At 33.5% G+C, this 26,496-nt stretch overlaps 1 protein-coding gene across 1 annotated transcript in view; it reads left to right on the forward strand.

Moving 5' to 3' along the window:
* Positions 1 to 25,968, forward strand: part of ATG4C (autophagy related 4C cysteine peptidase) — a 98,448-nt gene extending 72,480 nt beyond the window's left edge. Inside the window, exons 7-11 of the mRNA XM_059899073.1 lie at positions 2,222 to 2,358; positions 6,527 to 6,605; positions 7,265 to 7,341; positions 12,257 to 12,376; positions 24,507 to 25,968. Coding sequence (XP_059755056.1) covers positions 2,222 to 2,358; positions 6,527 to 6,605; positions 7,265 to 7,341; positions 12,257 to 12,376; positions 24,507 to 24,674 — 581 coding nt within the window. The 3' untranslated portion in view covers positions 24,675 to 25,968. The remainder of the gene's footprint in view (positions 1 to 2,221; positions 2,359 to 6,526; positions 6,606 to 7,264; positions 7,342 to 12,256; positions 12,377 to 24,506) is intronic.
* The last annotated feature ends 528 nt before the right edge of the window (positions 25,969 to 26,496 follow it).

The following is a 26,496-nucleotide window of genomic DNA, read 5'->3' on the forward strand; positions in this document are numbered from 1 at the left end:
TATGGAATTGGATTATTTCATAGCCCTTACATATGTTGAAAGTGAAGGAAAAATACCAAAACAATTGAGCCAGACACTATGAAGTAAGGATCTTATTTACTTTTATATTTCTCTGGCATAGAAAACTTCAATGAATAGTTGGCCATCAATCAATGTGTGTTGAATTAGACTGAAGGGTAAGAAGCATTTGATAAGGAAGAACTTGTATATGCTAGTGGAAATACTTTTACTAGTGGAAAGTGGAAGATAGGGATGGTCATGTGTGCACTGCCTCAGAAAAGTGAGAGAATTTAAAGGTTTATAATTAGAAGGCTTTACTGAGTAGTTTAGCAAAAATAAAATGACAGAATTGAAACATGGAAAGAACTGTTTTTCCATTTTTGTGGCTTCGGTTTAGACTGACTGTGGAGGATAGGGAAGCAGGTGAACAGGAGACTATGATAGCTCATAATCTAAATTTGGAATTTAGGGAAGAACTGGGACAGCAGTGGCAGAATTTGTTAATCAGCTAACTGTGGAAGAGTAAAAGAGTTTGCTGACAGGGAGTATGGGTGTAAAGTAAGTTTTGAATAAAACTATTTTTTTTGTTGAACAAAACAAAATAAAGTTTTGTCTGTATTTGCTTCCACCAAATCCACCCATTTTCTCTTGAACTATCCACTTAGGCTCTCATACCCATCACTCTACCAAAACTACTCTTGTCAATAATTTAATCTCACTAAATCCAGTTGTCACTTCTCAGTCTTTACCTCACAATCTGTCAGCAGCATTTGACACTGTTGACTTCTCCCCCACTCCTTGTAATGTTTTATTTACTTAGTTTCCAGAACACTACTCTTCAGGTTTTCCTTTTACCATTGTGTCTGCTCCTTCACGGGCTCCTGTGTGGATTCTTCCTTATCCCCCTATCTCTAAAGTACTTGGTGTGTTGTGCTACGTCTTTAGATCTCAACTTTTTTTTCTGTGTATACAGATTTGGATTTACCCAGTCTCATAGCTTTACAGTACCGTCTGGGTCCTGTCAATTCCCAAATTTATAGCTCCATCCCAGACCTGTCCCCAAATGCAGGCTTTTATGTCCTTACCTGCCTACTCATCCTCCCTGCTTGCATGCCTAATAGATATCTCAAACTTAGCATGTCTGAAACTGAATTCCCACTCCTCCTTTCTATATTTTCTCTTCCTACAGTCTTCTATGTCTTTGTAAATGGCAGCCCGCCTACTCTGTTTGCTTATATGAAAACCACTGAAATCATCTATGACTCCTTTTTTCCTCTCACATCTTATGTTTAATGTATTAGGGAGTTCTTCATTTTCAACTGATCAGTTTTCACCACCTCCACATGATCATCCCATGACCGTTCCATATCTTGACAATTACTGCCTTTGTTCAAGCTGCCATCATCTCTTGCTGGGTTCCTGCTGTGGCTTTCTAACTTCTCTATGCTTCAGCCATTGCCCTCTGCAGTCTGTTAACACAGGAACCAGACTGGTAAAGTATAAATCAGAGCAGGACATTCCTTTCCTAAAAATCTCTTCAGCGGCTTCCCATCTCACTCAAAGTAAAGACTGAAGTCTTTATTAATTGCTTTTAAGATTTCCCACAATCTGTCTTCGTTCTCTCCCCATCTGTAACTTTATCTCCTAACCTCATTTTCTACTATTGTACCCCTTGCTCACTTCCCTGCAGAGGCACTGCTCTCTTGTTCCTGGAACAAGCTGGCAATGCTTCTGCTTTAAGACATTTGCACTTGCTGATCTTTCTATGTGGAATCTCTTCCCCCCAGGTATCTGCATTTCTTGGTTTCTTTCTTTCTGTAAGTCTTGACTTCCCTACCACCTTATTTTAAATTGCATCCCTTCTCTACATTTCTTATCCATCTTTTTCTCCCTTGTTTTTCTTGAAAGCACCTATCATCATCTGACATATCTTATATTTTACTTATTTATTGTCTACTTCCCTATGTGTTAGATGGTATGCCTTATGAGGGAGGGGTTTTTCTCCATTTTGCTCACTGCTGAGGACCCAGTGCCATATAGTAGTTATTTGATAAATATCTATTGAATGCATAAATGAGGTAGGTATTTTTTAACTCATTGAGACCTTGTTAGTGATGTCAGAGATCATATGACTGGCCATTGTGGGGGGGAAATTAGGGTACAAATGTTTCTGAAAATCATTTTTATAAAATTTAATACATATTAATTGTGTTTTTCTCAGTTTACAGTTCTGATGTAATTGATAAACAGTGCACTTCCATGGCCTCTGATAATACAGATGACAAAGCTGTTATTATTCTAGTTCCTGTTAGACTTGGTGGAGAAAGAACCAATGCCGACTATTTAGATTTTGTAAAGGTATGAAATAAGAGCTAAAAGTTTTTGAAGACAATGCTGGCTGATATGAAAAATAGAGAAGGTTTGCAATCTTTTTTCTATGAAATGGGTAGTGATGATTTTATAGTTGTAGATTGTAAAGTTTGACATTAGAGACCTTAAATTTCAGTATTACAAGATCAGATGTGATTTGAAGAGTAAGGTGTTCTATGACAAAATAAAAAGGCTTTTAATCTTTGCAGCTAATTAAGGGGATTCAGTGCAGCAATAATCATAGTCTGAAATATGTCTACAGTTCCCATCATCCTTATTTGTGATTTTTAAAAGTATGTACCTTTGTTTATTCATAAAACCCACATTAAACTATATCTAGGTAATTATTGAAACAAAATGAGTTTTTTTTTATTGCTGCTGCATTATCTCTTAGTTTGTTTCCTGTGCTACCATAAGGTCCATCAATAGGTAGAATACTTATTTATATAGACCGAAATGATGAAGATAGTATGGGGAGCTTCCAACTTTGTTTTCTTCATATTAACCAGTTAAAAATCTGTTCTATTTCAGAACACATAATTCTTTTTTCCAGAAGAACCTGTCTAATTAGGTTATCTTGTCACAAAACTTTAACTTTTGAATTACTTAGTTTCTAGTTGAGAGTATAGTATTTATGTTATTTTCATAGTTTTAATAAAATCAAGACCAGAGATAGAATTCCTCTTTGAATGGAGTGTTATGGCATATAGTAATCTTGAAATAAAGTTTAGATTTGTTCCCCACATGAAGCATTAACCCCATATTGTGGTCCCTATGTATATAGGTAGAACATATATCCTCACTCTAGATTGTACCAATTCTAAAAACCTAGAGCATTTATTTTCCATATGTGGTATATGGAAGTCTTCTAGCTGGTATATTGGCTTTTCCTAATCGTTACTAAACTGTTGCAGGCATACTTGTTACTAATAATACCAGTACGATAACCAATAACATATACATACCCTAGATAAAAGTGGGGTTTTGATTTCTAACATGTGGACTCTTTAGTAGAATTATTGGTGGAATGTGGGAAGATATGAACCATTTCATCTAGTGGATCCACTGAGGGTTTCAAGACTTCTCGCATGTTGTCATGTCTCTGTTGGTTGTAACCAAATCTGAAATGAATTCCCCTGCCTTCTCTACTACCATGAGAAGATCAGAAATTGAGGCAGTCTCAGAACTGACTCTTTTGCCACCCCCACTCCTGGTGAAATGGACTGCAGATAGCTTTGAGGCATACTTCATCTGGCTGAGGGCTTTGCTGTTTGGTGGTGTTGATAACAGTTATCAGATGGCAGGACTGCTTAACGCTGTTGAGTGATTCATTGGAGTCTGCATTGTAGTGAAACAAACCATGGTTAGCTGTTAAAGTGATCCTTAGTGCCTAGCGTATAGGAGCTGCTCAGCAAATATTTGTTAACTCTCATATTTGTATAACACTTTTAATACAGATTTATCTCATTTTACCCTCATACTAGCTAGGAACTGGATTGTCTTTATAAAACAGAAATGGCAGAAGTTAAGTGATATGTTCAAATTCGGATAACAAACTGGTGACAGAGACCAGAACTTTTATTGTTTTTTCATATTTTCCCCTAAAATATGGACTCTCTAAAATGTAACATTTCTTTGAGCTTCTACTAATTTAATTTATGTTACAGTCCCCTTTTAGAGTAGTGACTATTAATACATTTAAAATTTTCAACTCTCAGGTAAAAATGGCTGAAACGGCTGAGTGAAGTAGTGTTACGTTTTGCTTGGTCAGGGCGTGGTTGGGTCAGAAGCCAAAAGGAGAGCATGTAAAGAGTCATTCAGTTAGCAGTGAAAACATAGTGTGTCTAATAGCCCTAAAAGAAAAGTAATCTTTCTCTTCCATTTCCGCTCCCTTTTCTTCTCCTCCTTCTCCACCTCCTCCTGTACCTCCATCACTGCCCCACCCACTGCCCACCACTACACTTCTTCCTCCTCCTCCTTTGTCAGCAGCTGTATTTTTTCCTGCCAAACCATTGTGCATTATACTCTCTAAAATTCACCGTTCAATTCTAGTTTTAAAATTTATTGATTGAGGTAATTCCACAGTATTTCAGAGATGGTTACCATCTCCTGCTGCATTCTGTGAGGAGAAAGAAATTTGGTGTGGTGCTTTATCAGCTCTTAACTACAGGAAGTTTACTTATTTATTTATTTTTAAAAGGACCTGGAATGAGGAAAATCCAATATGTTCTCTTTCTTCAGCAAGACAAATTAGGACTTTCCTTTTTGACTGATTACTTCAGTCTTATTTATTGCTTCATGGATACAGCTCAATCAATTCTCACCACTAGATAACTGTGAAAAAGCTTTTTTAGAAACTGAAAAGTGTTTCAAGTTTCCAAAGATACAGCGTCTTATATGTAATGGCATTTTGGCTCTTAATCTACTTATAAATGTTTATTGCTAAATCTGCTCTAGTCTGTTGAAAAGGAAATACAGGTGTCAAGAACCAAAGTCTTTCTTCCATTACCTGAAATCATTCTTTTTCTGAAGAGAGTCTGTGATGATTCTTGCTATATATATATGTATTTTTTCTTTTTTTTCTTGGCTGTGAGGGACTTAGAACTTTCACTTCCTCATGGGTTCCTATATCAGAAACATTGTATTTCAGCTGATCAGATTGCTTCAGATTAAAGTAAGGCACTCTCTAATTGAGTTAAGGATTTTTATTTAGGGGGAAAGCAATAGAATAATAGAACTGTTAATAGAATGATAATAACAATAGAATAATAATAACTATTATTATCAAGTTTTTTGGTATAATTTCATCTTAATTTATTTTTTAGTTAGCTCTAAAATTTTAACTTTATATGCCTTCTCTGTTTCTGTAATTTCTTCAGTGCAGTTCTCCTTTCCAAAAAAACCTCTATGATATTTTCACAAGACTGAAAATATACAAAATTTACAGCCATTAAATATTATAATATAGATCTATATTTACTGATAGGAAAAGATGTTTATGAGATAATGAGTGACAAAAGTTACAATGGCATATGTTGTATGATGCCATATACATAAAATTGTATTTATAAACTATATGTGGAATATATGTAATACAGACAGATGTCAAGAAGGTATTCTCCTAAATGTTAATAATGATGAGTGTTGGGGTTTTGGGAAATTTCTGTGTGTGGTTTTTCAATAACCACCACATATTATTTTTAAGAAAATAATTAAGTTTAAACAAAACTGTGGTTTGTTTACTTGTTAAAGGGAAAAGGCATTTGTTCATACAGTCTTTATTTTTGTATCTTCTAGATTTTGAAACATTCTCTCATTTAAGAGAAGGAAAGTTTATTGTTTAATATTTTGGGGTTTTATAACATATACTTTATCATTATTAGTGTTTTCTAACATAATATATGCTAAAATTAATGCAGAAGCTATTGATAGGATATTAATTGATTCCACTGGACATGTTTTTAATTGACTCCACTCCATGGACATGTTTTTTAAAAAAGTATAGAATTATTTGGCCCAGCTTAAATAGAGTTCTGCTTAGAATAGATGCTGAGGGAAATATTAAACAATTTATTGAGGTATCACTGATATTTTATGATTAGTAAAATAAACTGAGTTTAAATACGGTAATAATTATTATTTTCCTTGGATTAAATTGTTTTCATTAGTCTTTATATTTATTCCAAATGAAGCAGTGTAAAAATTTTGTCATGAATGCCATTGATTGAAAGTGGTTTTTAGTTTGTGATTCTAAGACTCAAGTTTCAGTGAAAACAGTAACAATGTCTAATAATTATTTCTAGCATTTCAAAAAGCCTGATGAAAATACTACATTGATCACAGCAAGGCTGCACCAGCTAACTGAAAGGCCAAATATTTTGACTTTGGCAGGCATTTTTATTGCCTTTCCATGGTTATGTTGTTTATCTCTATAACTGGCACATAGTAATTGTTTAATGTTGTTGAATGGTTTAAAGAAAATGGAAGATAGTTTGGTGGGCAAAAGGATTTCAGAACATGGGGAAAATGTAATAAAAATAAAACTGGTGGTGAAAAATTTGGGAACTACTACTACTATTAGTAATACAAATTTGGTTGTTTTGAATAATTATCATTTGTCTCTTGACTCTAAATCTGAATTAATTTATTTTGGCAGGGTATTTTAAGCCTTGAATATTGTGTGGGTATTGTTGGTGGCAAACCTAAACAGTCATATTACTTTGCTGGATTTCAAGGTTAGTGATTTAGTAAAATATATTTCTTCTCTGTTTTCTTTTAAAAGTTGGAAAGTTAATATAGGATCATCTAGAAACAGGATGATTAACGGAGCAAAATGAGTACCTTATAAATTCATCAGTCCTACCATAGCCACTCATTTGTCATTTGGTCCACAACATAATTAGATTCTGTAAAATGTATATTTAATTTCTGTTATTGCATAAACAAGGCATAATTTATTGGTTTTACTAAACTTTAGAAGATATTGCTGCCATATTCTGGCAGTTGCTATTTACATATTTACCTTTTACCAGTTTTAGTGGTGCTAGTTGATGATAAAATGACAAGCAATATGTTCTTCCTGTCAGGATAAAGTAGTGCAATACATTTTTCATATGCAAACTGTAGAATATAATTGTGTGTTTGTGAAAGTAATTTTATCACCAAAAATTAAATGACAGTCTCATCACTTTATAAAAATTCTGCTTATACAAGCATATTTGATTATGCAAAAGTTAATCTGTCCTGTGCAAACCTGTGTTTCAGTCAATGAATATCAGTCTGGCAAGCTGTTACTCCTAGATTTTTTTCAGCTATTCTACATAGAAATTGGATTGTAAGCAGTGTAATAATAAGGTGTTTTTTGAATTACTTGTCTTCTGTTTTGTCCTTGTAGATGACAGTTTGATTTACATGGATCCTCATTACTGCCAATCTTTTGTAGATGTCAGCATAAAGGATTTCCCTCTTGAGGTACTGTGGATAAAGAGCTGGTACTGTTTTCTTACCATATGAAGCAAATTCTAATTATTTAGAGATGTGCTAGGCAGCTACGCTTTTACGGTATCACAGTTACAAGTTAATAATAAATATTTTACTAATTTATAAAACCATAATACATACAGTGGTCAAAGGTTAAATAATTCATTGCTGAATTTTAATTTACAATACACTTTCTTCTTCATTTATCTTTGTCTCTAACTTGTTAGATACCCTAGCCCTACCAAAATAAATGATCAAGCCTCCAAGTAATTTTGTACATATACAGCTGAATAGTACTGAAGCATTTAAAATGTTAGGTATGTTTAAAAAAAAAAGAAAGGGGGAAAAAAAGAAAAATAAAGAAGATGAAGGAGTTGGGTTAGAGTGACAAAGTGATTGAAGGAGCCTGCAAAATTATTTTGCTTTAAGTATAGTAATTAAGTCTTAGCCTCTAGTTAAGTTTTCACAAGTTTTAATTGGGTTTCTAATATTTGTTTTAGCTTTGATTTCTTAAAGTCTTCTTTTCCTTTACGTTAATCATTTTCTGATCCAGCATTTTAAAAAAATTTTTATTGTATTATAGTTGGTTTACAGTGTTGTGTTAGTTTCAGGTATACAGCAAAGTGAATCAATTATACATGTGCAGCATTTTAATTCAGAAAATTTTGAGAGTGTATAAGTGAGACATCATTATTACATGGTTTTGGTTCTTGTTTTCCCAGGTGATGCTTTTACAGACTTTTAAAATAATCGCTTGAGTGGCATGGATCACTAATTCTCAAGGGCTTGACAAGTTGGAAATGTGGTTTAGTACTTTGTTTTAGTAATAGCTTGCTAGCTAATATTAATACCTAATAAGTATTTAGGGGGTAGATTATGAAAATGGATAAACCACAAGATTAAAAACTGGTTTTAAAAGATACATTATAAAACAGCCTAGCATTTTTTGTAGACTATTACCTCAACTAAAGTACAAGCGTCTTGAGGCCAGAATCAGCTTTGCTTTCTACTTCCTTCCTTCATAATATTTTGCATGTAAACTTTAATAAATATTTCTAGTTGGCTGATTGATACTGTGGGAGGAAGCACATAGAATTGTGCTACGTGAACCACACTGTAATTCTCTTGCTGCTGCATTGTGGTCTTGTGGCCCTGATTCCTATGTCTGAGTTACATTTCCAGTGTGTCTGTGTCAAACTGACTCCTTAAAAAAGTAAATACTTGAGATTCAGATGGAAACTTGTTCACAGTATTCTAACATTATCTAAAATAGGCAAATTAAAAGATTATTAGTGTTGGTTATTTTGGCCAGTAGAAAGAGACTATTCTTCTGATATTTTGAGAGACTCTACAAAGATGCCAGGTCAGTGAATATCCTGGTTATGTCTACACAGTCAATATTAGGAAGGTCGCAGCTCATTATTAGGAGACTGTTGCAACACTTCAGCACTTCAGTAAAAGCTTGAAGTGGGGTGAAAGTGAGAATGGAAAAGAAGAATTGATTTTAAGAGACTTTGTAAAGTAAAATTTGGTGAAATTAGGTAACTTCTTGAATGCACAGAAGCATTTATTTTTTATATATTGGGACACCAAGAAAGTGGGTTTAAGATGAGCTTTAGCAGCGAGGGTCTGTTGAACTGTGGGTTCACATTGCTAGTGGCTAGGGCAGGGCAGAGTTTCAATTGTTGGGATGAGAGGACTAGTGGATATACATTTTCTTATACATATTTATGAAGTGTGTGTGTGTGTATACATGCATGTATATGTTTAATAAGTTAAGATTTCTTAAACCAGAGACTATTGCTTCATGCTATTTATGATATACTTTCAGAATGACTGATTCTCTCTCTTTACAAATACTGAATCTATTCTATTATTAAGGTAATATTGTATTACCTTAATATTAATATTCTATTAATAAGGTAAGAAAAACCTTATTATAGATATGTTAGTCTCTTCTGATTCCTGGGCCCCCAATTCCAAGTTGCAGGTTTTACGAGGTTTATACAGTGGTGACTATTTTAATATATCCTAGTAAGTTCAGAGAATAGTGGCATTAAAGCTATTAGAATGATGTGATGTGGTTATGTAGATAGATGAGTGAATTCATCGGTGAAAGATGTACGCTTTATGAATTACACATGTGAACTGCAGTTGGTAGGAGGTGCTTTTTAAGTAAGGATGTATTCTCTAATTAGTTATCTTAGGAAGCTTTATCTAAATCACCAGAATAACACAGCTACACCTAAAAGTATTTGTTTCAGTATTATTTGTATGTTTAGGTAATAGAATCCACTATTCCATATAATAAGCCTAGAACAGGCCTAGCATTTAGTAGGTGCCTAATATCTAACTGTTTGTTGAGGCAATGAATAAACAGTGTTGAAAAATGAAATAAATGGGAATTGACTCACTCTGGCCAGTTTTTTCAGAAACATATTTTATTGTCACAGAAGTGTATCTAGTGATACTTGCTAAAATGTGTTTGTGAAGTAGAAGCTGCTACTCTTAGCAGTCATCAGAATTTTAAAAATTAAAAAAGAAATCTAAGTGCATAGCTCAGAGAATTATCACAAAGTGAACGTAGCTGTGTAATGCCACTTGGGAAAATATTTTAAAGTCTAACTTGTTTTACAATAAACAGAAATGATTCTGAATTATAAATTAGTGTTGGTTTGTTTCAGAATCTTCTTGGGTGAACAAAAGATTATAATTTAAATGGTATAAAATGCCTCTCTGTAATATGAGTCCTAGTACTCATGTAGGAACACCCAATAACAATTTCACTTTTCAGTCATCAGAGATTTATATCTGTGTTTTGGTGAATAATTTGCAAGTTCTTTGTAGGTATCAAAACAACTATGGTTAACTAGTGTTTGTCATTATTATCTATGATGATTGAGGCAATACAGTGAAATAGCACTAAGCTTATTCCAGTTTAGTCCCAATGGTTCTTACATGACAACTTTAATCAATGCTTTAATATAATTTAGGGCACCCATGTAGACAGGTTAAAAAAATACTTGTTGGACCGTACAAACTTTTGGCTCTTCTTTCTTATCCCCAAGTAGCAAAAACTGAATAAACATTCCTTATTATTGGCTTTGGAAGGAGTTGGGCAAATGACTATTGTTAGATACCTTGTATGTAGAATAATTTTATTGTAACTATGACCTAGAACTGTCTGAGCCTTAAACAGTAATACTCCTGTATATTGTTAACTAACAAGTTTACCTAGCTTTTCTGTGCCTTTCCAGATCTGTTTTTAATATCTCTTTATAAATAAAACAGGTAAAACAATGTTAGAAAAAAGTCCAACTAAGACAATACTTGTGTTGACTAGAACACTGGATGTTCCAGTTTAGCTAGGTTGGATCTCACTATGAAGTAAGTGTTAGCTAAGTATTTCATAGAAGTCATAGTTTTGAAAACACATTTGTTTGGTCTATGCTTACTAGCATGATGTTGGATTTGAATCTAGTATGTGACTGAACTATCTGTAAGGGGAAAAAAAGCAGCTTGGAATGTATTCGTTTTGCATATCGTCTGATGATAATATGGGATATTAATTGGATCACTAGGATGTATGTAGGGGGAGAGAAAAGAGTGATTTTGACTGATTCACCATGAACATAAATATGAAAGCTTATATTTTTCTGTGTTTTAATAGATAGTTTCTAGTTGAAATCCCTTAGTTTCAGGCATTAAATGTAGGGAAATTTTAAGTTTATGGGTTCATATCCAGCCTAGATTATTTCTTGAGCTTCTTCTTTAATTCAAAAATATAAAATATGCAATGAAGAATTTCCCATACCTGTCTCCCATCTGCCCAGTTTTCTTCCTCTCCTTAAACTTGTTAATTTTTGATATCTTTATGCAAATATAAGCAAATATGAATATATATATATTTTTTATGGCCCTCCTTTTTAACATAAACTTTTTTTTATACATACAGAAAAGATTTGGTAGCATCAATAATTTTTAAGGACAAGTGTCTGAGCATTCACACAGTTAAAAAACAAATCTTTTGAACAAAGTACCAGAGTGTAGTGGTGAAGAAAAAAAACATTGGAATGATTAGCTTTATATTCTGCCCTTTTCCTCCTTTTGCATTCTCTAAAGATACCAGACTCTACTGGTAGCCACAGCCTATTGACAAGAGTAGAGAGTCTAGAGCAGTCTCCTTAGCTCATTTATATCTTTAGCACTGTGACCACTTGAGAAAAGTGAACTAAGGGACGGGAGGACTGGTGAGGAGAAGGGCAAGGACCATAAGAGAACAGTTTTCACCTGTATCCTGTGTGGGCCTGAACAAGAACTTGAGGTAAAGCTCAGTAGAAGAGTGGGTTGGAAGAATGTGTAATTATGTGCTAATTGTGTCAATCGCTAAAACTCTCACGTTGATCTCTTTTCATATCATTATGGAACATTTTCATGAACCCGCATATTTGTTTACAAAGTCTTCGTATTCTTATTCAAAGGTTTATAAACATTTAAAAAATCTCTAACCAAACAGACTTAATTACACTTTCTTAGAAATAGCTAACTTGATTCTAAACCTTGTACTAGCTTATTCATGTCTTTTTCAGAGACATTTTTCTTCCCTTCTGCAAGTGTTAGAAATGCACACCACTTTTGACACACTTCCTTTCTTTTGCAGAATGGCACTAATGTTGCATAAGGTAGAGATTTGGTGAATTGAATATACACAATGTTGGTGCTTACGTTTTACAGCTTTGGAGATTGGGAGGGATCATCTGCATAGGATAGACTAATACACCATTTGAAAGCATGTTTGTAGTTTGGAGAAAAGCTAGATAGCAAATTTTAAATTAAGTAATATTTTTGATTACTTAAGTCCATCAAATAAAACTAAATTAATCCTAAAGAACTTTTGAAATTACAGACATTCCACTGCCCTTCTCCCAAAAAGATGTCATTTCGAAAAATGGATCCTAGCTGTACAATAGGATTTTACTGTCGAAATGTTCAGGACTTCAAACGAGCTTCTGAAGAAATCACTAAGGTACTTTTATTTTAAATATTATAATAATATTTGTAAATGACCTAATTTTTATTAGAGGTAGCCTATCAGAAGATAAAAATCTATAGATTATGATTCGTTTATAAAATTCCCCCTTGAATGTTAATATTATTAAGAATATTTTGAACCAGAAAATACAACTATTTGGGGATTCCTAGCTTTTGAGGATGATGAAATCACTTAGTGACCAATTGAAAGTATTGATTGCTCCACTAGGTGGCACTGTTGAAATAAAAATCTCTGCAAACTAGTCATGTGCAAGCAATTAGGTTATATTTTATTTGAAGAGGATTTTAAAAGGGCAATACCTTAGGGGGTAGAAAAAAATTAATGAAGTATTTGATCAAGCCAAATTGTGCATTATTTCTTGTTAGTCCAAGTGTTTTGATTTTTTTAAAGAGAAATGGTGTTTTTGGATTTCTCAGAACTGTTTTATCAAATGAGCTGTATTGTTACCTTCCAATAAACTTGTTTAATCTGATCTATTCTACTTATAGGATCTTGGAAATAGGTTTATTTAACTCCTCTTATTACCTTTAAACTTCTGCATTTTTCTGGCCCTTGAGTACTGCTAAAACATGTATAGGGCCATAAACTCTGTCTATATTTAGTACTTTAGAAAGTAAAAAAATTACTTATTTAGGAAGTAAGCCTAATTGGATGGCTCTCTTTATTCGTATCAATATTATAGGTTATCATTTTTTATGGTAAGTAAAACTAAAACTAGAATCATTTTTGGGAATTCTTAACTTGAGCTCAGTTGTAATATGTATACCTTATTACTGCTTCACTTCCAATTAATTTTATTCAGGAAAATGGACATAGTGGGTTGAAATTTTATTTTTATAATGTAAAAATAGAATGGAAAAGTTAAATAAAAAGTTTCATTTAAGTTAGGTTTAGTTTACTTGACCTGCCATGTAAAAGAGGAAATTTAACAGGAACATGACAGAAAAATGAATGAGGAGAGGAGAAAATGAGATATGTGAGAACCTTTTCTTATTCCTCATTTCTCACAGTTGTTGTCTTTTCATTCTTCTTTTCAACCTGAAAGGCCAAGTGAACATAAGAAAATATGTTTTCTCCATTTTCCCCTCTTTTATTACTTGAAATTAGTATATACATTTGTATATTTTAGTTTGACAATTCTCTGGCTTTATAAAGTATCATGTACGTACTAAAATATACAAATACAGATGATATGGTAATATAGATGGACGTTGATGAACATTTTCCATTGAAAAGTCCCATTTATGTTTCCATTAGTTTATTTTTTATCTAGGTTGAAATAAGTATATTTAGAACAGTGATGTAGTCTACCTCTGGAATAGAAAAAAGCCCAAATTACTGTTACCAAATTGAGAAAAACAGTATTCATAAATGAGTTGCATGTTGATATTTTCTGATTAAAAACAGATAGTTTTGTGGTTTTATACTAATAGTCTTTACACTGGAAAACTACTTAGAAGTTATTGCTCTTGATGCATCCAAGTAATATGCAGTATTAAAGCAATGAGAAACCATGTTGAAATATAATATGGAAGTACTGAGAATTTTGCCAGAGTCAATTAACTTTGCTTTAATTATACTGTTGTTCTTAAGTTAATAGCTTTTTGGTAGCAGTATCAAAACCTCACTTTGTCAGTTAATAACTTGATCATTTACTTTTGCTTGGAAGATTGTAAGTTAAGCAATTTTCCTTCTTAAAACCTGAATTCAGCATTTTTAGTTAAACTGTTATTTTTTTCTTTGAAAATTAAAACATCTTAAATTATTTGTTTCTATATAGGATATATTTTCAGTTTTCTCATTTTGAAATTGAGGCCAGGTAGTCTAGATTCTCATGTTTAATTTGTAATGCTATGTGAATGAATATTCTAATGCTTATGCCACATGAGTTTTAAAATGTTAATAAAAATTGTTAAATTAATTCAGTGTTTAGCAGAGCTCAGTCCAGCAAGTATCTGAGTAACTGTCATGTTGAAAACACAAAATGACCAAGGCTTTGCCCTCAAGTAGCATTTATAGTTCAGGAGGCGGAATAAGACAAGTAGACATGTATTACATTGAATATGATAAGCATTCATACAGAAATAGAAATAAATTGATAGGGTAAGGAAGAGTGTTAAAATGAGAGAGATGTCACATCCAAGTCAAAGTTCTTTATTGTGATGGTGATATTTAATATGAGCCCTAAAGTGTACGCTTAATTTCTGTTGGCTAAGGGAGAAGGGGGAGGGTATGTCAAGCAGAGGAGATAACAAGAGGAAAAGTATTGGAAAAGAAAAAGGTAGAGCTTCTCTAGAGAATGGCAGATAGTCCAATTTGTTAGGTGCCATGGGTACATATAGGGCACGATTTTTTGTCTTCTGATTGCACGAATCAGAATCCCTAGAGGTATGGCCTGGGAGCCTCCATTTCTAACAAACTTCACAAGTAATCTTGTACACCAAATTTGAGAACCACTAGTGTAAGACAGTGCAACCCAAAGTGTGATACTTGATATTTTTAGGTGACCCTGGGACAAATATTCTGATACTTATATATGTATATTCATATTAAAAAAGAATAGCTGGCTTATTAAACATGTGGTTTCCTACTTATCATTGACCTGCACAAGGCTATTGGGGTTAAAATTATGAAAAGAAAAATATTCATTAATTGTAATAGAGATGGCATATATAGTGAAAATAAGGAAGGAGGTATATAAATGTCCAAGGCTTGGGAAACACTGCTATAGGAAATAGTGAAGGATGAGGCTAGAAAAGGAGGTTGGAATAATATTGTGGAGAGTATTGAATGCCAGGCTGAAGAAGTTTGTACTTTGCAATATGTTTATTTTATTAAATTAGTTTTTAAGAATTTCAAGCATACAGAAATATAGAGGATAGAATAATAAATACCCATGTGCTACCTCTAAGCTTAAGGGAAAAAAAAAAACCCACGTATATAATGGAAGTGTATTACCCTTCCCCAATCTTATTCCCTTATTTCCTTCCCAGTGGTAGCCGCTATCCTAAATTAGTGTAAATTAGTATACTTGATGTATCTGTAAACAACATACACTGTTTTTTTGGTATGTTCTTAAACTTGTCATTAATTATATATTCATAGAAAAAGGTATGTATCCTTTTGCAACTTGCTTTTTCATTTGATAGTGACTTGGAGATTATATCTATTCATGTTGGTCTAGCTTATTCATTTAAACTGCTAAATAGTAGTACATTTTACAATATACTATATTTAAAAAAATGTATTTATTTCTTGAATTTTTTGAAGTATAGTTGATTTACAGTGTTATGTTAATTTCTGCTGTACAGTTGTACATATATATGTATATATATTCTTTTATACATGTATATTCTCAATTGTACATATATATATTCCTTTTTGATTTCTTTTCCATTATGGTTTTTTCACAGGATATTGAATATAGTTCCCTGTGCTATACAGTAGGACCTTGTTGTTTGTCTGTTTATTTATTTATTGAGGTACAGATGTTGAACATCTTTTCATGTACCTGTTGACCAATCGGTATGTCTTCTTTAAAGAAACAACTATTTAGGTTTTCTCCCCAGTTTTTGATTGGGTTGTTTGTTTTTTTTGCTATTGAGTTGTATGAGCTGTTTGTATATTTTAGATATTAACCCCTTGTCAGTTGCATCGTTTGCAAATATTTTCTCCCATTCTGTAGGTTGTCTTTTAATTTTGTTGATGGTTTCCTTTGCTGTGCAAAAGCTTATAAGTTTGTTTAGGTCCCATTTGTTTATTTTTGCTTTTATTTCTTTTGCCTTGGGAGACTGATCTAAGAAAATATTGCTATGATTTATATTGAAGAATGTTTTGTCTATGTTCTCTTCTAGGAGTTTTATGGTGTCATGTCTTGTATTTAGGTCTGTAAGACATTTTGATTTTGTTTTGTATATGGTTTGAGAGAGTGTTCTAATTTTATTGATTCATGTGAGGCTGTCCAGCTTTCCCAGCACCACTTGCTGAAGAGATTGTCTTTTCTCCATTGTATATTCTTGCTTCCTTTGTCATCGATTAATTGACAGTAGGTGTGTGGGTTTACTTCTGGGCTCTCTGTTCTGTTCCATCGATCTATGTGTCTGTTTCTGTGCCAATACCATGCTATTTTGATTACTGTAGCTTTGTAGTATTGTCTGAAGTCTGGGAGGGTTTTGCCTCCAGCTTTGTTCTTTTTCCTCAGGATTGCTTTGGCAACTCTGGGTCTTTTGTGGTTCCATATAAATTTTAAGATTATTTGTTCTAGTTCTGTGAAAAATGTCTTGGATAATTTGATAGGGATTGCATTAAATCTGTAGATTGCTTTGAGTAGTACTGCCATTTTAACAATATTAATTCTTCCAATCCAAGAGCATGAGATATCTTTCCATTTCTTTAAATCATCTTCAATTTCCTTTATCAGTGTTTTATAGTTTTTAGTGTATAGGTCTTTCACCTAGGATGCTGCCATTTTAGATTAGCACTACAATTCATTTCCTTCTAATCTTTTTTCTTTCTTTTTTTAATAATTGTGTTTTTTCTTTTTCCTTTTTTAAGTTGAATTATAATTGACATACAATATTAGACTAGTTTCAAGTGTACAACATAGTGATTCAGTATTTTTACACATTATGAAGTGATCACCATGATAAGTCTAGTTACCATCTGTCACCATACAGAGTAATTACAATATTATAGACTATATTCCCCATGCTGTACAATACGTCCCTGTGACTTTTTTATTTTATTTTATTTTATTTTTATTTATTGATTTATTTATTTAAACATCTTCATTGCAGTATAGTTGCTTTACAAGGGTGTGTTAGTTTCTGCTTTATAACAAAGTGAATCAGTTATACATATACATATATCCCCATATCTCTTCCCTCTTGCATCTCCATCCCTCCCACCCTTCCTATCCCACCCCTCTAGGTGGTCACAAAGCACCAAGCTGATCTCCCTGTGCTATGCGGCTGCTTCCCACTAGCTATCTGTTTTACATTTGGTAGTGTATATATGTCCATGCCACTCACTCACTTTGTCCCAGCTTACCCTTCCCCCTCCCCGTATCCTCAAGGCCATTCTCTAGTAGGTCTGTGTCTTTATTCCTGTCTTGCCCCTAAGTTCTTCATGACCTTTTTTTTTTAGATTCCATATATATGTGTTAGCATACAGTATTTGTTTTTCTCTTTCTGGCTTACTTCACTCTGTATGACAGACTCTAGGTCCATCCACCTCACTACAAATAACTCAGTTTCGTTTCTTTTTATGGCTGAGTAATATTCCATTGTATATATGTGCCACATCTTCTTTATCCATTCATCTGTTGATGGACACTTAGGTTGCTTCCATGTCCTGGCTATTGTAAATAGAGCTGCAATGAAAATTTTGGTACATGACTCTTTTTGAATTATGGTTTTCTCAGGGTATATGCCCAGTAGTGGGATTGCTGGGTCATATGGTAGTTCTATTTTTAGTTTTTTAAGGAACCTCCATACTGTTCTCCATAGTGGCTATATCAATTTACATTCCCACCAACAGTGCAAGAGGGTTCCCTTTTCTCCACACCCTCTCCAGCATTTATCGTTTGTAGATTTTTTGATGATGGCTATTCTGACCGGTGTGAGATGATATCTCATTGTAGTTTTGATTTGCATTTCTCTAACGATTAAGGATGTTGAGCATTCTTTCATGTGTTTGTTGGCAATCTGTATATCTTCTTTGGAGAAATGTCTGTTTAGGTCTTCTGCCCATTTTTGGATTGGGTTGTTTGTTTTTTTGATATTGAGCTGCATGAGCTGCTTGTAAATTTTGAATATTAATCCTTTGTCAGTTGCTTCATTTGCAAATATTTTCTCCCATTCTGAAGATTGTCTTTTAGTCTTGTTTATGGTTTCCTTTGCTGTGCAAAAGCTTTTAAGTTTCATTAGGTCCCATTTGTTTATTTTTGTTTTTATTTCCATTTCTCTAGGAGGTGGGTCAAAACGGATCTTGCTGTGATTTATGTCATAGAGGAAGAGTTTGATGGTGTCTGGCCTTACATTTAGGTCTTTAATCCATTTTGAGTTTATTTTTGTGTATGGTGTTAGGGAGTGTTCTAATTTCATTCTTTTAGTAATGTAGCTGTCCAGTTTTCCCAGCACCACTTATTGAAGAGGCTGTCTTTTCTCCATTGTATATTCTTGCCTCCTTTATCAAAGATAAGGAGACCATAGGTGCGTGGGTTTATCTCTGAGCTTTCTATCCTGTTCCACTGATCTATATTTCTGTTTTTGTGCCAGCACCTTACTGTCTTGTTTACTGTAGCTTTGTAGTATAGTCTGAAGTCAGGGAGCCTGATTCCTCCAGCTCTGTTTTTCTTTCTCAAGATTGCTTTGGTTATATGGGGTTTTTTTGTGTTTCCATACAAATTGTGAAATTTTTTGTTTTAGTTCTGTGAAAAATGCCAGTGGTAGTTTGATGGCGATTGCATTGAATCTGTAGGTTGCTTTGGGTAGTATAGTCATTTTCACAATGTTGATTCTTCCAATCCAAGAGCATGGTATATCTCTCCATCTCTTTGTATCATCTTTAATTTCTTTCATCAGTGTCATAATTTTCTGCATACAGGTCTTTTGTCTCCTTAGGTAGGTTTATTACCAGATATTTTATTCTTTTTGTTGCAATGGTAAATGGGAGTGTTTTCTTAATTTCACTTTCAGATTTTTCATCATTAGTGTATAAGAATGCAAGAGATTTCTGTGCATTAATTTTGTATCCTGCTACTTTACCAAATTCATTGATAAGCTCTAGTAATTTTCTGGTGGCATCTTTAGGGTTCTCTATGTATAGTATCATGTCATCTGCAAACAATGACAGTTTTACTTCTTCTTTTCCAATTTGTATTCCTTTTATTTCTTTTGCTTCTCTGATTGCCATGGCTAGGACTTCCAAAACTATGCTGAATAATAGTGGTGTGAGTGGACATCCTTGTCTCGTTCCTGATCTTAGAGGAAATGCTTTCAGATTTTCACCATTGAGAATGGTGTTTGCTGTGGGTTTGTAATATATGGCCTTTATTATGTTGAGGTAGGGTCCCTCTGTGCCCACTCCCTGGAGAGTTTTTAATCATAAATAGGTGTTGAATTTTGTGAAAAGCTTTTTTTTCATTCACTGAGATGATCATATGGTTTTTATTCTTCAGTTTGTTAATATTGGTGTATCACATTGATTTTTTTTTAACATCTTTATTGGAGTATAATTGCTTTACAATATTGTGTTAGTTTCTGCTGTATAACAAACTGAATCAGCTATATCACATTGATTGATTTGCGTATATTGAAGAATCCTTGCATCCCTGGGATAAATCCCACTTGATCATGGTGTATGATCCTTTTAATGTGTTGTTGGTTTCTGTTTGCTAGAATTTTGTTGAAGAGTTCTGCATCTATATTCATCAGTGATATTGGCCTGTAGTTTTCTTTTTTGGTGACATCTTTCTCTGGTTTTGGTACCAGGGTGATGGTGGCCTCGTAGAATGAGTTTGGGAGTGTTCCTCCCTCTGCTATATTTTGGAAGAGTTTGAGAAAGATAGGTATTAGCTCTCCTCTAAATGTTTGATAGAATTCTCCTGTGAAGCCATCGGCTCCTGGGCTTTTGTTTGTTGGAAGATTTTTAATCACAGTTTCAATTTCAGTGCTTGTGATTAGTCTGTTTATATTATCTATTTCTTCCTGGTTCAGTCTGGGAAGGTTGTGCTTTTCTAAAAATTTGTCCATTTCTTCCAGGTTGTCTATTTTATTGGCATAGAGTTGCTTGTAGTAGTCTCTTATGATGCTTTGTATTTCTGTGGGGTCCATTATAACTTCTCCTTTTTCATTTCTAATTTTATTGATTTGAGTCCTCTCCCTCTTCTTCTTGATGAGTCTGGCTAAAGCTTTATCAATTTTGTTTATCTTCTCACAGAACCAGCTTTTAGTTTTATTGATCTTTGCTACTGTTTTCTTTGTTTCTATTTCATTTATTTCTGCTCTGATCTTTATGATTTCTTTCCTTCTACTGACTTTGGGTTTTCTTTGCTCTTCTCTCTCTAGTTCCTTTAGGTGTAAGTTTAGATTGTTTATTTGAGATTTTTCTTGTTTCTTGAGGTAGGATTTTATTGCTATAAACTTCCCTCTTAGAACTTCCTTTGCTGCATCCCATAGGTTTTGGATTGTGTTTTCATTGTCATTTGTCTCTAGGTACTTTCTGATTTCCTCTTTGATTTCTTCATTGATCTCTTGGTTATTTAGTAATGTATTGTTTAGCCTCCATGTGTTTGTGTTTTTTATGTTTTCTTCCCTGTAATTTATTTCTATTCTCATAATGTTGTGGTGATCGGAAAAGATGCTTGATAGATTTCAATTTTCTTAAATTTACCAAGGCTTGATTTGTGACCCAAGATGTGATCTATCCTGGAGAATGTTCTGTGTGCACTTGAGAAGAAAGTGTAATCTGCTGTTTTCAGATGGAATGTCCTATAAATATCAATTACATCTATGTGGTCTGTTGTGTCCTTTAAAGCTTGTGTCTTCATATTTATTTTCTGTCTGGATGATCTGTGCACTGGTGTAAGTGAGGTGTTAGATTACCCCACTATTACTGTGTTACTGTCAATTTCCTCTTTTATAGCTGTTAGCATTTGCCTTATGTATTGAGGTGCTCCTATGTTGGGCGCATATATATTTATAATTGTTATATCTTCTTCTTGGATTGATCCCTTGGTCATTATGTAGTATCCTTCCTTGTCTCTTGTAACATTCTTTATTTTAATGTCTATTTTGTCTGATATGAGTATTGCTACTCCAGCTTTCTTTTGATTTCCATTTGCATGGAAAATTTTTTCATCCCCTCACATACAGATGTGTCCCTAGGTCTGCAGTGGGTCTCTTATAAATAGCATATATATGCGTCTTGTATTTGTATCCATTCAGCAAGCCTGTGTCTTTTGGTTGGAGCATTTAATCCATTCATATTTAAGGTAATTATCAACACGTATGTTCCTCTGACCATTTTCTTAATTGTTTTGGGTTTGTTTTTGTAGGTCCTTTTCTTCTCTTGTGTTTCCCACTTAGAGAAGTTCCTTTAGCATTTGTTGTAGAGCTGGTTTGGTGGTGCTGAATTCTCTTAGCTTTTGCTTGTCTGTAAAGCTTTTGATTTCTCCATCGAATCTGAATGAGATCCTTGCCGGGTAGAGTAATCTTGGTTGTAGGTTCTTCCCTCTCATCTCTTTAAATATATCATGCCACTCCCTTCTGGCTGGTAGAGTTTCTGCTGAGAAATCAGTTGTTAACCTTATGGGAGTTCCCTTGTATGTTATTTGTTGTTTTTCCCTTGCTGCTTTCAATAATTTCTCTTTGTGTTTAATTTTTGTCAGTTTGATTACTGTGTGTATTGGCTTGTTTCTCCTTGGTTTTATCCTGCCTGGGACTCTCTGCGCTTCCTGGGCTTGGTGGCTGTTTCCTTTCCCATGTTAGGGAAGTTTTCGACTATAATCTCTTCAGATATTTTCTTGGGTCCTTTCTCTCTCTCTTCTTCTGGGACCCCTATAATGTGAATGTTAGTGCATTTAATGTTGTCCCAGAGGTCTCTTAGGCTGTCTTCATTTCATTCTTTTTTCTTTATTCTGTTTTGTGGCAGTGAATTCCACCATTCTGTCTTCCAGGTCACTTATCCATTCTTCTTCCTCGGTTATTCTGCTATTGATTCCTTCTAGTGTATTTTTGATTTCAGATGTTGTGTTGTTCATCTCTGTTTGGTTGTTCTTTAATTCTTCTAGGTCTTTGTTAAACATTTCTTGCATCTTCTCAGTCTTTGCCTCCATTCTTTTTCCAAGGTCTAGGACCATGTTCACTATCATTATTCTGAATTCTTTTTCTGGAAGATTACCTCTATCCACTTCATTTAGTTGTTTTTCTGGGGTTCTATCTTATTCCCTCATCTGGTACATAGTCCTCTGCCTTTTCATTTTGTCTGTCTTTCTGTGAATGTGATTTTCATTCCACAGGCTGCAGGATTGTAGTTCAGTATTTATTATGTAATGTTAAAGGAAAAACAGGATAAGCTCTGTATATAAAATTTAATCTCAGTTTTGTTAAAGTAATTTTAAACATGTACTTTAAAAAGTCTAGAAGGAAATACAACAAAATATTAAATATTTCCCCAAGTTATTAAATGTCTTTCATTATCTTTATTTTGTATAATATCTCAATTGATATAATACCCCAAGTCATATAGATAACCTAATTTGGAATTTTTTTTGTATAGATTTTACATTATCCATTATGGAGGGACCTTAATGTTTTGACAGTGCCTCCTATTTTGTAGTATAAAAAAGAAAACTAAAGTTTTCCCTTCTAATAGAAGTTCAAATCAATGGTTATTCTTAAAAAAAAAAAAAGTCTAAAAAATTCTTGATATGGTGCTTAGAGCTTTGAAAAGCATTTGAAAGGCATCTGATTTTGAAAGAAAGGATGAAGACATGATAATGTTAGCTCTGCGTGTTGAGTTGAAAATGATACAATGATACCTGCTTGTTAGATACTGGACTTTTATAAGTGACATTAAATGAATATAAAATGGTAACAATTTTGAACTGTATTCCAGCCATTGGCTCGAGGTGAAAGATGATTTATCAGATGCCGGCCCCCTCTGTCTCTTACTTTTCATTTCCACATTTGTGCCCTTCTCTCTACCTTTTTTTTTTTAGAATGTAAGTTAAATAAATTTGAGACGTGTAAAAAGTAGGAGCACAATATGAATTATAGGATCGATCATATTTCATCACGTCTGGTTTTTTAAGTACTTGATTGTTTTTAAATGGTTCATTTCCACTCAATTAGAAAATGGATCTCATATAAAGTGTCTCATTGAAATATTTTAAATTTAACATTGTATCTGTATCCTAGGGCTACATATTTATTTTAGCCAAGATAATCTATAAATGTAATATATAAGAATTTGATGAGCCTTCAGTTGAATATCAACATTTGGGAGAATTTAGTTTTTACTGCTAAAATTATCCTTAAATTATATTTAATTGATCATGATTAATGATGTATAAGTACTATTGATATTTTTTCAGCATTCTTTGTAACTCACATAAACTTTTCAGAATCCTTCTTATAAGTCCTGGTTACCTATAGAAATGTTTATTTCTATAAAAACATCCTTCACTCAAAAATTTTTATGCACCTTAAAATGAAAATTGTTTTAATTTTTTAATAGATTTGTTTAACAGAAATATTTAAATGGTTTAGAATGGGTTGTTGGCTTGTCAACGAATCCCATATTGACAGAGGTTATATAAGGGTTGTCGGTGTTCTCACAAAATTCCAGGTATTACTTATTTTACTTCTAAATTGTGTAATGTAACTTTAGAAGGTAATATGTAAAGTGTGGATTGTTACTGTGTATAAGAACACTGTTTTTCATTTTAACTAGATTATTGCAGAAATATATTTTTTTAATATAGAAATCTTTGAAGAGACCAAACTTCATTTTAAAAAATAACTTTTTATTGCTTTTGGTCATCCTAACATTTCTCTGAGATAAGGAGATTGGATAACTTTTGCCCAGTTTTATAGGTGATACTCAGGTAGAGTGATTTGTCAAAGATCACATCAAAGTTAAGTTGTAGAAGTGAGATTAGAATGGACCTTTTGACTTAGTTTAATTTTTTTTCTGTGTTATGGTACAAAACATTCACAGTATTTTACCATAATCAGTGATACCATTTTGTTTTATTGTCTATTACCAGCAATAGAAGGTAAATCTTAACTCACTAGTAAGCCTTCAAACGAATGTGACCAGAAGACTTTACTTTTGGGGGTTTTGAGTAGGAATGATAATATAGTTAATTTCTGATGGTCTAGTCCTAATGGGGAAGTAGGTATTTAGCAATAAATAAACTATACAATGCTGATCAACTTTTGTCTTTTAGCCAGAACAGTAAAGCAGTAGCACTGGATAAATGTAAATTAGAGAAGCTAACAAGAGAGATTCAGGGCTAAAACATTAGATTTCATCATGTGGTTCTACTGTGCACTATTGCATCCAATAAGGGATTCTTCTGTTCTTTCTGTTACAGATGCTGAAAATTTCTTCTAAGGAGAAATATCCCTTATTTACTTTTGTAAATGGTCATTCCAGAGACTATGATTTTACATCTACTACAACCAATGAAGAAGACCTTTTCTCAGAGGATGAAAAGAAAAGATTAAAAAGATTTAGCACAGAAGAGTTTGTCTTGCTGTAAAGATTAGCACATTTGTGCTTGATGAGAAGAAATCCTTTGAAGGAAGCAAAATGAAGAGAAACAAGTATACTTGAAACTGGTTTATTTTCACAAATACCTTAATTTTGTACGTTCTTTAAAAAAAGAACATTTGAAAATATACAAGTTTTAAAGATATTTTTTTGAAAGAGAAATGATTCAGTGAATCTTGATTTCTAATAAATATCAAGTGATTCTGGCTGCATTCCTGTTTCCCTAAGATCTGCTAATGATAACTCTACCTTAACTGCAAGTCTTCCAGTCTTCAAATTCTTCCACCTGGGTCCAGTATTCTCCTGAAGGTTTTGTGATATTGGGCCCCAAAATAGGATTGCCAAATAGTTTCAAAAGCTTCAGTTTGGGCTTCCCTGGTGGCGCAGTGGTTAAGAATCTGCCTGCCAATGCAGGGGACACGGGTTCGAGCCCTGGTCTGGGAAGATCCCACATGCCGCGGAGCAACTGAGCCCGTGAGCCACAACTACTGAGCCTGTGCGTCTGGAGCCTGTGCTCCGCAACAAGAGAAGCCACGACAGTGAGAGGCCCGCGCACCGCGATGAAGAGTGGCCCTCGCTCGCCGCAACTGGAGAAAGCCCTCGCACAGAAACGAAGACCCAACACAGCCAAAAATAAATAAATAAATAAATTTATTAAAAAAAAAAAAAAAAAAAAAAGCTTCAGTTTATACTAATGACCAGAAGAGCAGAGAATGAATCTTCAATGCTGCCTAAGCCTCCTGATATTAATGCAACCAAAGGATGCTTTTGGATGTATCTTGATATATTTTAAATAGTAACTTTTAGCTGTGATATGATACAATTACATAAGCAGAATTTTGAGTTGAGGTAATACTTAGCAATATGATTTTATAATGGCTCCTCATTTTGCTTGCTGTTGAGCCTTGTCTGAGGAGTGAAGGTAAGGTATTGGTTTTCCCCACTGATTTAAAGTTTATGTTATTAATAATAACTACATCCAATCTAACAGATAAAGGCAAAATTGTTTGTTTCCTATCTCAAAAATGAAATTTTATGGAAACTCTACTTATTATGCAGTTTTAAAATCTAAAGATAAGTACCAGGAAAGATATCAGTAGATGCTCCTCCATGTGATTTTTGCTATTTGTATAAATCAGTGCAGTGGTGTTTAGAAGCTGAGGCCATCTATAAGGTAAATCTGCCTTAAGTGTATTATGTATTACTTAAAGGCAAGTTTGTGATATAAAAGTATGAGTTATTATTGAGCCAGGTTTATAAAATAAGTACTTTAATAAAGATGTAAGAACATAAAATGCCTTTGTTTTGGTTTTAATGGGATTATTTTAATCCTTTCATTTGAAAAATCATTGTCTCAAATGAATTCTGTTTATTTATAATGAAGGCAAATAATATTGTTGCTTTGAAAGCAAGTAATAACTTATTTTATGAAGCTTCCATGTTTCAGTGTGAAAAGGTGACTTATAAAGACAAAAAATTGTGTATCATTTAAAGTCATTGATTTTTTTCCTTCTGGAAGCCTATTTGTTAGGTGTACAGTTACACGCAAAACTGAAAGAGGGTGGGCAGATAGACTGCTTTGGTATGCCTGACGAAAGAAATCAGGTTTGGCATTTCCTGGTGAAGATAGTTTATTGAATTCAAAAAATAGTCAGTAATCTAAAATTTTCCTTTACCCTAGATGAAATCTGGACAAGTTAAGTATGGTACTGATTTTCCTAGAATGCGAAAGCAGTACAGGTACAACAAGAAGCCAGTGGTATGCCTGATTTTATACACTGCAGCTCCCTCGTCTAAAGTACTGCAATTTG

This window comes from Balaenoptera ricei, chromosome 1 (assembly GCF_028023285.1).
Source record: "Balaenoptera ricei isolate mBalRic1 chromosome 1, mBalRic1.hap2, whole genome shotgun sequence".
NCBI lineage: Eukaryota > Metazoa > Chordata > Mammalia > Artiodactyla > Balaenopteridae > Balaenoptera > Balaenoptera ricei.